Below are 13,434 nucleotides of genomic sequence, written 5' to 3'. Positions count from 1 at the left end.
ATAATAGTAAGATGAGAAATATGGATTTTTTATGGTCTTATACGCGCATTAAACCTTGCGCGCAAGTGATGATAGGTGATTGCTCAATAAAACTCGTCGACTTGAAAGTTTGCTTTTGTAAGATCTTCTAAAACAATCTCAAAACAGATAAACTTGCCTCTCGTTGTTTAAGAGAGCCTAAAACGTGACATCGCAAGCTCTCGCGTGGTCATATTTTAGAAATGACAGCTTGAATTACATTAAAATCTCACCAGTCGCCTGTGAAAGGTGTAGATATATAAGGTACATTCATGTGCAAAAGTAGTTTCAAATATTCTTTCATCTATCTTTGAGCCTTATGCTGTTGTCCTTCGATGTGAGATTTTACGCCATTCGTTCGACTATCCTGCTAGCAGACGCTTTATTTGTCATTTATATAAGCCTTGATGTCCAATAATTTGAATCAAAATCCTACGATACTCCTGAAATTTGCCTGGCTTACCTTGTATTTTCGAGTAGTATCGTTACGTAGCAGCGCTTTATCTGTTTGCGAGGAAAATGTGGCTAATACAATTAAGGGGCTGTTTACATGAGCCCGGTTACCCGAGATTCAGCGAAGCGTGAGATGATTTTGAGGTATGGAAATGAGCAAATAACATGATCCTGGCAGTCGTATAATCACCACAACAATAGCATGTGCTTGTTTGGTGTCATAAAGACTTATTTCAATACCTCAAAGTCTCTCACGCTTCGTTGAATCTCAGGTAACCGGGCTCATGTAAACAGCCCCTAAGGCCGTCTGCATTACCAGAGATTAGCGACAAATTGGCTTTCGCTTGTGCAACAATTTGCATTTCATTGTTATACAATGGCCTTCGAGTTTTACTTGTCCCTCGCCTCCACTTTTAGCTATAGTCGTGAGTGTCGTGAACATGTCAAGGCGGCTGATTTCTGTGTGTGTGCAGTCAACAATGACAGCAGCTGTTTAGGAACTTTTTTTAACCGCATATTTTCGCAGCTGTTTAGGAGCGTTATTGTAACCAAATATTTTCAGACGTATACAATATCAATATCTACTAATTTACATGCCAAGTTAAGCATTGTTTTGGTTAAGGCTGCTTTCCACTTACGCGTTTTTTTAAGCAGATACACGCACGGAAAATTTAAAATGCGTCACGGTCGCATGGCACATTTTCAAAAGCCGCTTCGCCCGCGCGGGTGAAGCGGACGGTAATGGAAATCGCCTTTAAACTTTCACGTTCGTGTACGTACGTGTGTAAAAAACGCGACAGTGCAATTATTTAAGAAGAAATCAAATTTGTTAATCCTGTCCTTTTTCTATTTTCAATCGGCTTAGTATCTCTTGACACAAGACTGTAATTTAAAGCAAGATGGCAGGTTTACACCACCAATACACTGTTCGAGTGAAATTTTATTGAATCATTTGTGCAATGTTTATACATGTACAGTTTATTCCAATATAATATTTCAGTTCGGAGTTGCTATGCAATTATGGCCTCAGCATGTGTCATTCATTTGAAAACTAATGCATTACGCATCTATATATATCATGTATATTAACGTCTCCTTTGCTAACTTTGTCGTGAACAACTCATTTTTACCGATGAGAAATTGTTCGGATGTAAATTTGTCTTTATTACTGCATATGCACGAACAGAAATATTATATTACATCTTCCACCCTGACATGTTGCCTGACGCTCACTACTAAATGGAAGCCATGCATAAAATTAGTTTTCCACCCGCGATACTTTTAGTATTAATATAATTCAATTTAATATAATTTCGTAATGGAGTAATTTGTTCCAGATGGTTGCAGTGCACAGTTTTGAAGCAAAAGAAAAATGTCGCTTCGCGCAAAAAATATCGCCAGTGGAAAACCGGCTTAATAATGCATGCATGCATGTGACATCAATATTGTTGCCTGGAGTCTCATTGTCTACTTTGTAACAAAACCTTTTAAACTTACTCGAACAGATGTGAAGGGGAATGCATGGGGGGTCTTTATTTTTCTAGCAAGACATTTGCTTGAGGGCAAAGGTAGTTGAGTTACCTAATCCGGTTCGGTTTCGAAATAATTTTAAAGGATTCTGTTATACATACATACAATTTTTCAGTTAACGCTGAATGTTTTGTTTCAAATGCATTTATTCAGGCAAAGAACGTGCCACCTTGTTGCGTAGTAACACATCACCGAACTAGGTTATTGGGGTGCTATTCAATTTTCTTCTATTTAAGTTTCTAAGTCAAACACGTAGTTCAAGCAAATGTGCCGTAAAATGAGCAATATTTATATGATTGTTACATTATCTTCGTTGCAATGCATTACATTAAATATCGTTTTAAAACTAGGCTTATCTTAAAGTGTAGTAAAATCTTAATTTGTTTTTTGTTCGATTTGTTTAATTTGCGTTTTGTTTTAAATTCGTTGGTTTTTCTTATTAAATTTTATATTGCCGTTGACATGTGGGCTTTCTTTTTCTGTTTTCGTTTGCATTGGAGGTGCTGGTGTTCATCATTCCGTGGTATCTCCTATTTTAATCACACGATTTTCTCTGCGATTTTTGCACTTCATGTAAGCGAAAGTAATAATCTGAAACATCAACTCCAATATTTCACCACAAGTCAGAGCTGAGATGCCAATCCACAAACCAAGTTGCCCTCCTATGTCAGCTAGAAGATTTGTTGTCTAAAAATGCGACAAAATGAATGTCCTTCATTTACCGTGTAGAACGTATATTACATTATTCCTACGAAATCCAATGCTTGTTGGATTAGCAATTTAGTACATATAGATTATCTTATTAATTGGATTAGAATTATAGTACGTATATATTTGTTTATTAATTGGATTAGCATTATAGTACATATATATTAGCTTATCAATTGGATTAGCATTATAATACAAATATATTAGCTTAATAATTGGATTAGCATTATACTAATAGTACGTATACATTAGATTACTGGATTAGCATTATAATACGTTTAAATTAGCTTGTTGGAATAGCCTCATATAGTACGTACAGATTAGCATATTTGATTAGCATCACAATACGTATAGATTAGCTTATTGGATTAACCTCATATGTAGAATGTATAGATTAGATTACTGGATTAGCCTCATATAGTACGTACAGATTAGCTTATTGGATTAGCTTTATTGTACGTATATATTATCTTATTGAATTAGCCTTATAGTACGATGGTTCGTAGACCAACATGCACATATTTAAACCCTTACCCCGTACGAAAACGTTTCTTCAATGACTTGGTAATTCAACTGACTGTAGAATATGTTCAGCAACAGCACGCTGCTACAGTAATGAAAGTTTAAATGTCATCAACATTTTAATGACTGAATCAAGTAACAAATTTGACGTATTATTAGAGACTAATGTTGTACCTCCTATTGGGCGCAGTCGCATCGTTCGATCTCAAAAAATTCTACAATAGCAAGATATTGAATGTATTTAATGAAGGAAACATAAAGTGATTTAGCTTGTAGGTACACCACGTAAATATTTGATACTGCAAAGCTTTCGGTCCGTTAACCCGGGCCGGGCCCGAGTCAACCTCGTACCAGGGTCTTTACCCTGGGTACGAGGCTGGGTCCGAGTATCAAATACTTATGTGGTGTAACTACAAGCTATATTACTTATTGATCTCACCATCCAAACTGAGATTATTGTATGTTTTTTTCGCACACTATCCCCCATTTTCTTCATTTGAGAGTTAAAATTTATTTATTTTCCGGTTGCCACATGCAACTATATATATTTAACAACTATTCATAGGTATAGTAATTTTTAGTATAATTATCAAGGTGGTTTTTTGAAAAGAGGAAACTCTTGTAGAAAATATATGTTTTACAAACGTAAACAAATATCTCGACAGTTTTATGGCGATTCAAATTAAACAATCTTTTCGCAAAATAAAGTTGAAAATAATTTTTTGTCTAATGTTTTCACTTCTTCTGTGCTTTCAGTTACGGTATTTTCCTCAATATAACGTATTTATTCATCAGACAGAAATTCATTTAACTTATTTATTCATCTGACAGAAACAACTCGCCGCCATTTTGAAAAATTTCCTTAGCATGATTATTGCAATAAGGGCGAGAATTTTTATTAATCACCTTTGTAATTATATTAAATACTATAAACAATCGACATCGTCAACAACGATATTTGTTATTTTCTGTCCAATCTACATCTGTTGTTAAATCTTTTGTTTAGAAGAAGTGGACAGACGCTTCAAGAGAAGTAAGTTTGAACACGTGAATGGTAGGTCATTATTTTTATAGGCAAAGTAATTTCGGTGGTGTGAATCAGTTACAGTCGTAATAATGGGGTATCGCTGATGTGATGTTGAAAAAATTTTCCCTGACATTAACTGCAGTTAATTCGAAAGCACGCAGAGCGTGAGAGCGAGCCAGCGTGTTAAAATCAACAGTATATCATATTTAGGAAATGTAGCGGTCCAAATCTAAACAAGTTTAAATCATTATCGCAAGTAAGCCTAACACGACAAATTTGGACTATTGCAACGAGAACTTTGTTGGGAAGTAAGATTTTCAGAAATCATTTACATACCATATACGCACTAGATGGCCACAGAGATGTACTTATTGTCTTTTCATAAATGTCTTCCCTAAAGATTTAAAACAATCAACAATCAAGTTCACAAATGACATTCCCAGTCATAAAAACATTTCCCATTCATTTAACGAAACTATAAATTTATTCAGAAGAGAGAATTTTATTCAATTCTTCAGAAAAGAAAGTAAACAAGTATCTGTCTTTTTTATTTAGCAAAATATTTTTAATGAAGTAAATTTCTCTGAAGGCTAAAATTTACGCGATGGTAGTTCTAAACATACCTGCATGGTCGCTTGCATCTCTGGATGCATGGTAATTGATCTTTGCTGAAAAGATACTTCACTCTCTGCAAACACTGCCCTAAAAACAAAAAACAAATAGTAGCGTCTCGTGGATATCAAAATTGTTTCCCCTTGGTCATACCCCGATATACGGTATTAGTTAACTTAGGGTATTTTATATTTCACTGAGTAGCGCCGCTTCCATTTATTTTTCTCACACAAAACGAATGAAAATAACGCTATTCGAAGGAAAAGACGTGTCAAGCAATATTTTGTGTTGGTCGTGTAGCTGAATAGAACTTAGAAACATCGTTTAAAATTCTTGAAACCAACACGGTGTCCTCATGGCGCACATTCATGCAAGTTATGGGAAGAAGGCACATACAATAAACTTGGCATTTGCTATATAATCTCTTACTGCTGTCCAACAGTTGCCTGTTGCATGGCGTCAAAATTAACCCAAATCAAATCCAATCAAAATTCCAAATCCAGATTTCGAATCTGATCAAATTTTAAAGATTATACATCAAATCTTACTATTTGACTTCATGAAAAGGTCGCATGGTTTGTTTGTTGGATAGGCGGCTTCTGCGCATTTACATATGGCCAGTTGACTTTCTCCCAAACAAGAATTCAGACATGCCTGTTATAGAGAGGCAGAAGAAATTATGATAAAGAAAAAATTTCAAGGGGTTATACGGAAGCAGCATCGAAAACAGCGGGCAACATGCATTCTCTAAGCATTTGCTGCAGTGAAGTTAGCATTATTGTCAAGATATATATCATTTAAATGATAGCTTATCTTATGAATAGTCTTTTCCTCTTTAAGCTTTCAAGCGCCCAATGCGTGACGGTAGTTGATTATCAAGGTCAATTTGAGTTGTGATTTCGCCATGTTCAGGGGAGATTTAGTTTAACAAAGGAGCAAAAAAGAATCTCGGCACAGAGTTGCAAAAAGAGTTCAGCCTTCCTCCGGTAGGATTTCAAGTTTTGAAAACCTTCCTCAAAATGAGGTTACGTGACCGAGTCAAGTGGCAACCAGCATAAAGAAATGTTTGGTTTTTTGGTACATGCATGTGATCAATTAGGAGTGTTCAACTTTGAACCTTCCTCACAAACCTAATTCAAAGCAAACCTTCCTCCGGGTGGCACCCGCGTACCCCCGCAGCTTTTTTGCAACTCTTTCTCGGCAAGGTTTTTTTACAAACAAAATCGCTTCTAAGCAGAGCGATATTGCAACTCAAAGTTGCTTGATAACCAACTGCTGTCACGCATTGCGCGCATGAAAGCTAAAAGGGGAAATGTCTATTGTTAGTAGCTAGCTTTTGTCGCAAGACGTCTTCAACGTTATTAAATAATAATTTATACGTTATTTACCGGTCGTGAGATCCGGATGAGATCCGTGCCGCATACATTTAATACATGCATGGCGTACCGTTAGAAATATTTTGGGATTTTCACATTAGGTTGCCTTCCCTTAATAGGGGATCGACCGTACTTAACAGACCTGCAAAGAGTAGCGTGTAACGTTTTTGTTTTTTCTGTACAAGTTTTCTTGAGATAGTGGAACACTTTCATCCAAACAGCTTCCATCGCTAAACCTGTCCAATCTCTTCATCATTGTCTGCAATCAGACGCAGCACAAAAAAATAAGAAAATATTTATTTTAGATTATAATTTGAGACATTTTTCTAGTAAATGTAATCTTATTTTCCGTTTCTCCTTACAAATACTTTGATCTAACGAAAAAAAAATGCCATCTTGGATTTTTGTAAAACAATATGTATGGTAATTCCAGTTAACTCAGAAAATGCTTAAACATCAGAAAATGCTTAAAATAAATGGGTCATAGGTCTGTACTTATGTTTGGATAAAATGGTATTTAATGTGCCTGAGAATATCTTTATGATTACGGTATAAACTATATTGTCGTTATTGTATTAAAAACAATGTATATTTCTCATTTTTCTGATATATTAGTTTTTCAACCGATCCAAAAAAGTGTAAATTGACGTCATTTCCTCGAAGATATATGACAATTATAACACAGAAAATTTTATACATTGCCCGGTTAATAGTTTCAACAAATACACAATTCCAAAGTGTTTCGGAAAAGGAATCGTTAGATTTTAAACGATTTTAGTATCTACGTATAATTTCAATACTCACTCTTGATAGGCCAACTGAGGTCACCATACCTGGGGCGACACTAAATCCTTCTTCAAAAGGAAAATGCATAACTCCTTGTTCATGCAACGCAACCCGCACACCTGCCTCATGCGATAGTTCACCAATGTATTCATTCTCTTCGATGTCAAGTTCAAGCACTAGCCCTGTGTGTGAATAAAAGAGTAGTACAACTCAGTATTTCATACGAAATCTGCAGACTCGTATTGCAGTTTGGGACATTAACATAGGAGCTCATGATATTGCGGTCAAGCCTTTTTCAGATATAACAGATTACCTCGTTACTAGGCCTCCAACTCGTACGCGGCCACAATATCCAATATGGCGACCAGACGAAAGGAGTGTAATCTTATGCAGTTTGTCTTTGAAAGTGTAAGAAATATTTTTAACTAAACGCGAAGAAACACATGTATAAATTAACACTCATTATGTTTGGTCGCCATATTGGATATTGTAACAAGGTGCTCTGACGTTTCTGAAATAGAATTTTATAAATTATGCATAAATAAAGAGTTTATTTACTTACATACTTACGTGTAGATGTTATTTAAATCGCCTATCATTTTTAAAGGTTACCAAGGAAATATTTAATCACTAATGTGTTGTTTTATTGAATGTTTAGTGAATATAAAAAACTCATCGTCAGAAATCTTGGACATTGAGTTTTATCAAGAAAGTCAACTTGGAACAACTTCGTGCAGCATTTCAATAAAAATTTGCCGAATTTCGACAGGAGGTAAGATTGAACTACAAGATATTGTCGTTACTAATTAAAAAAATTGTATCCGTATTGTGTAATCTGCTCTCAATCCTGCGATATTTACACGCCCTATTAAAGAAAAGGTTGCTAGAATAGTTTCATGAAAAGAAGTTATATCTGCTTTAGAATTGAAACCAATGTTGAAAATTACACTTAAGTTCATTTCAAAAAATTCTTCAGTTTTTACAGTCCAAAATCACTAAAATATTAGTAACGCTGGACAAAATCGACAAGCTTGCTACACAACTGCATACATGTATTGCAATCTGAATAACGCTTTCTGAATAACGTCTGTACCTTGAGATGGTCCCGGTTTAGACGATTTTAAAACCCGGGTTGGGTTATCGTTTTGATCTACGCCATTGTTAAAGGTGTAGCAGTTTCCGTATCTATAATTCCAACTTGATGACCAAAACTTGCTTAGATTTTTACAAAGAGATCAGTAAATTAAATGCTTTTATTAATACATTTCCGAATTTTCAGGATTTAAACGATACAAACGTCCATCACAATGCATTGTTAAATCTTTGTAATTGTAATATTCTGATCCCTGGCTTTACTAACGAGCAAACTATACAGTAACTTACATATACTAAACAGTAAAAAGGAAGGAGTGTTAAACGACTTGTAACTAAAATCTGCAAGAATGGTAGCTAAAATCTGCAAGGAATCGCATTTTTATATACCAAAGAGCACTATTTGATTCTTTGAAGACAGATAATAGAAACTTAGTTACCCTGTTGTTGCACAGTCGACACCCTTCCACGTACAGCCTTTTATTAAATCAGCGTCATAATGTCCAAGCGAAAATAGAGTCTTTGGATCCTCTGCTCCGATATATGACTCGATCTTCAATCTCAGCTTAGCTTCGGGGCTTAAATCACTATCGTCTGGGTATTCATCTGCAATGTCGCTATAGGAGGTGTCCGTATAATCGTAATTCCTTTAAATAAACGAATAAGTCAGTATTTATTAAGCGCAAACCTGATGTCTTGAGGGTAGCGTAAAAAGAAAACCAAAGCCTATTACTGGCCGCATATTTTGTAGGTGAGCATCTATCGTGCAATAGTTTTTGTTTTCGTAGTGCTAAAGCTCACATTTTGTTAATATGATAATAATTATACATGGTTCGAAGACGGATTGAAATGCGCTCTTCCTTCCATTTCTCTGCGGTTTGGATTAGTTGCCTGTTCTTGGTTTTGACAACATGTTAATCAGAAGATTTATCTTTATCAGAAGATTTTTTTATTTTGCATAACAATAACAACATTACAAGTATTGTTTTGCTTGCATTTATTAGTTCATTAACTTGCTAAATGAGGACCTTGTTCCATTAACTATATATGCGTGCATCATCAATCGCCCTCTCTTGTCCGCTAAATAGACGACAGATGGAAGAATTTACTGGTCAAATTGAGATATAAATATTTACCAAGCATCTCCATAGGCTGTTGTGCTATCAGAATATTCATTTTTCGGATCTTTATTTTCCCCGCTAGAAGATGGTGTATGTACTTCTTGCTTTTTCCTTCGTTTACCTTTTAGTTAAACGTTTTAAGTAAATACTTGCAATGGTTTTATACTGGATGAGACAATAACAGGTTTAATGTTAAACGTTTTGGTAAATACTTGCAATGATATACTGGATGAGACAATAACTGGTTTTATTATATTCATTTTGAAATCAATGGTGTTTCTTGCAATCTGATTGGTTAAAAATGGTGTGATTAATTCCCAAATCGCACTATTGTTGAGCATTAATCACATCATTTAAAAGCCAATAAGATTGAAGCTTTGCACCACAATAGCCAATCAGATTTAGTATTTCAGCGTAACTATCCAATCAAATTACAGGGGATAATGGAACAAAATTTTATTATTTTGCATTTTTAAATGCTTCGCAAAATTTCTTGACAAAAATAAATGAAAATTACTCACATTTTACACCGTTTACGGTTCTTTCAGCCAATATATCGTTATGAATTTTGTGTCGTGGAATTTTGGTGTGAAATCAAACTTTTTTAATCAAGATTTTGTAATCACGTGTTTGATTTCACACCAAATTGCACTCCACTCAGTGCAATTACCATTATTGATTATATACTTTCTTTAATCAGGGGCAAATGCTGCAATTTCATTAGTTAAGAAGGGAAAAATCTAATATTAATATATTGAACTTCGACAAACTGTGTTTTAGTACTTTTCCTTAAAAGAAGTTGATTACGGAAGGCATATAATTAATAAGTAATAGAACGAATTAAGTCGTGCAATTAATAGCAAAATCATACTCGTGATCAACAAATCAACCTCCCGCTACGCGATCGGTTAATTTTGTAATCACTCGTATGATTTTGTCATCAACAGCACTCCTATTCGTTCTATTTATTATTAATTAAATTATTATTAATTATTATCTATTAATTAATAAATTATCTATTCATTACTAATTAATTACTCCTATTCATTATTAATTAAAATGCGATTTCCATCATCGGTGAAACATTTAAGATAGCGTTGACTTTAAGGACCGTTTACACTTGCGATTTTTGCTGCCATTTTATGTGCGATTTTCTTCCTTTGGTAGATGTGAACGAGTGAATTAGTTACGAATGTTGAAATAAGAGCTCGTACACATCAGAGCATTCGTAACTAATTACTCGTTCACATCTATCAAAAGAAGAAAATTGCACATAAAATCGCAAGTGTAAACGGCCCCTTTAGTAGTAAGATCACTAAGTTTCAAAACACAATTCACAGATTTTCAGCCGAGTCGAATTCCAGGCAGAGCTTGAAGCGAGTTATTACTTATAATATTTGCTTTCCTTAATGCCATTCAGAATGAGACTTGCAAAAATTTCAATGCAAAGATGAAATTGAAAGATAATTTTACACTTACGACTAACAGTAGAACTCATAGCAGCACTCGATTGTTGGGTAGCACTAGCACTATTAACTTCTGTCGGTTGGCTGGTAACATTTACAATCGGTTGTGAGGTAACATGAAGAGTTTCACTTGGACTCCGAGTAGCGCTAACGTTGGTAACATTTACAATTGGTTGCATTGGTGAGGTAAAATTAACCACTACAGTCGGTTGTATGCTGCTATTAAGAGTCCCACTTTTAGCAGCGTTAACATTTCCATGACCAGCGAAGCCTCCAGGCAGCTGGGTTGAATTGCTTGAGAAATTTCCACTCGAGGTTCCGTTGACAGCGGCCCCACTGTAAAAATAGTCGTAAGCGAACTTTTCTACCAACTCATCGGGCAGCTTATTCATCTGGCTCGCCTTTATCAGGTTCAAATTACAAATCGTGACGGCAGGAAATTTCAGTTGCTGGAATTATGTAAAAGAGAATCTCGTTATAGGCTCTGGTTAAGCCTATTTCTGGAATACATCACATTGTAGGTGGAAAGTAACAAAAAAATATTCAAAATGGCTAAGCTATTCGCCGAATTTTCGTTTCATAAAAGAACCAGGCTTAATTGTTGCAACAATTGCTATAGCTTAGTAGGTCCAAATTACAGGCTTTGGTATTGCCTACTGTACATAGGTGGATAGATTTTTTTTGCATTATTGGCCCATTTGGACATTTAACTTTACTTATTGCATATGGTATATTGACTGTTGTTAAATTACGTGTCGTTTTTGAGTATTTGCATGGTGATGTCATGATTTGAAACTTGGTCTGAACGCTATCACATGCTGATTTTTTTTTCGGTTACTGCATAGTAACAACCAGGTCAGTTGGAAAAGGTCCTTGCTTTTTTCTTCGTAAAAACCCTACCTTCTCAAATGTAACTGTTACAGATGTCTGTACAGGTCGTGACAGAAACAATTTAAACAGTTCCGATACTTCGAAGACGAACATTCCAAATGCGCCCAAAACAGCAACGACCCAGAATATTCTCCAAGCAATTGAAGTTGCAGCAACGAGCCTTGCAAACCCATGTCCGGTTGTATAACCCATAAAATCGACCAAAATATCACGAAGTGATCTTTGCTTTGCCATCTCTTTCTCTGTGCTCATAATGTTGCTTGTGCTATCCATGCATACAGTACCTGACGACAATGATAAAAATATAAATCTAGATCGTTTGTCATTGAGGCATTGCCAATTAAAAGTTTGCGTTTTCACTCAGTTTGCCTCCTGGGGCCAGTTGTATAAATACTAGTTGTTATTTTGAATAATATACTTTTATTCTTCCAAAATCTCCCGAGCATCATTTATTCTAAATAGCGATCTTACATTTCTTTGAACAATTAGAGCAACGGAACCAGTAAGTTAAAAAAAATTATTTTATAACATTTTGTTTTCAGATCGTAAGTTCGCTTCATTTACAACCCACTAAAAAAAGGACTATTTTTATTTTTTCCGTTTTTGTTTTGTTTGGGTGGTAGAATTGGCTAGGCAAGCCGCAGTCAATCAGCGTGCGCCAGAAAGCGAAGGGGGTTTAACAACCGTAATTTGGGTATATATTTATACCATTGTTAAGAATAATTTTTGCGGTAAACACTATAAATATGAGAGGTACAAATGCATGATATCACAATAAAATATTTGTAAGTCGGGTGATATGAATTGTCGAAGATAACGGTGTCTGATTAAGCATTCCGATTAGCCCCTTCACTAAAATATACTGTAAAATATTAAAATACACTGCATGTAAACTATGACTTACCAACGTAACTGCATACAATGAGATTATGAGACCATTTCAACTCAAATCGAAACTGTTTTGGTTGCAGTAAGTTGACTAAATTCTGTTTGAAAAGGTATTTTCAAATTGTTTATGAGCTTGACCTTCGAAGTTTGTTTTAAACTCCGAACATTCGAAACATAATTGCAAACTTCACAACGAACTTCGCAAGCGCGCTTTGAAAGTATTATGAAATCGACAATAACTGTAGTTAAGGAATTGGCCATCAGGGTCGTAGTGTGTTTCTGAGTTAACTCGGATTTAACAACTCGCTTCGCGGATTCAAATATTACATCGCGAAACAATGTATAAACTGAGTTTTGTATTGTGGTTACGCTCCTGGTGTTCTATCAGATTTTTGCTCGCAAAATCAGATAAATTACTAAATGGAAAACGCCTGCCTAAGTTTTTGTAAACAGTTTCATACCTTTCCTTAAGTTTTACGTTCTTCCTTTCGTGGGATTTTGCAGCATTCCTACCGACTACCCCGTGTGCCGGCTTTCAGCTTCTGTGTGTATAATAAGCATTGATGTTTGGCAAGTTAGAAAGAAACATTTTTCTGGTACCCGTATTTTGTGGTTCCTCAATGTATCGTTAATTATTATCGGTCGGCAAACGTAACTGAGGTTTTCCTTTGAAAATACAAACTCTGTTTTAAATTCTAACTTTGAAAAAATAAAACCTGTTTTAAAAATATGATAGGTTATCGCTAATTTGAAATTGTCAACTGAAAAATTCGGACTTTTTAAATATAGCTGAAATTACAGCTGACAACATATCTTGCCCCAAGATTGTCGCGTGCACAGTTTTCTGCAAACAAACTGTCGACAAGTTGTGTTTAATTGTCCCAAGCTGTTGACAATAAGTTTGGTACAAACATGATCTAAATGTATTTGCTACAATCTTGTGT

General features: G+C 35.2%; 2 protein-coding genes across 2 annotated transcripts; both read right to left on the bottom strand.

Annotated features, from left to right (window-relative positions):
• Positions 1-2,514: 2,514 nt before the first annotated feature.
• LOC114530714 (degenerin mec-10-like) lies at positions 2,515-5,638 on the bottom strand. Its single transcript, XM_028552320.1, has 6 exons — positions 5,419-5,638; positions 4,882-4,960; positions 4,595-4,652; positions 3,406-3,446; positions 3,244-3,316; positions 2,515-2,688 (listed from the first exon to the last, which is right to left on the bottom strand). Exons 1-6 carry the CDS (start codon positions 5,429-5,431, stop codon positions 2,515-2,517), a joined length of 438 nt encoding a protein of 145 aa, XP_028408121.1. The 5' UTR covers positions 5,432-5,638.
• A 671-nt stretch (positions 5,639-6,309) lies between these two features.
• LOC114530713 (amiloride-sensitive sodium channel subunit alpha-like) lies at positions 6,310-11,854 on the bottom strand. The gene is made up of 7 exons (XM_028552319.1): positions 11,612-11,854; positions 10,725-11,160; positions 9,261-9,366; positions 8,565-8,771; positions 8,126-8,262; positions 7,051-7,214; positions 6,310-6,505 (listed from the first exon to the last, which is right to left on the bottom strand). The coding sequence occupies exons 1-7, from the start codon at positions 11,852-11,854 to the stop codon at positions 6,380-6,382; spliced, it is 1,419 nt and encodes a 472-aa protein (XP_028408120.1). The 3' UTR covers positions 6,310-6,379.
• Positions 11,855-13,434: the final 1,580 nt, after the last annotated feature.

This window comes from Dendronephthya gigantea, unplaced genomic scaffold (assembly GCF_004324835.1).
Source record: "Dendronephthya gigantea isolate DGI-Jeju-01 unplaced genomic scaffold, DenGig_1.0 000065F, whole genome shotgun sequence".
Classification (NCBI taxonomy): domain Eukaryota; kingdom Metazoa; phylum Cnidaria; class Anthozoa; order Malacalcyonacea; family Nephtheidae; genus Dendronephthya; species Dendronephthya gigantea.
Note: the sequence above shows the minus strand (reverse complement) of the source record. Positions and strands in the feature narration are given on the sequence as shown.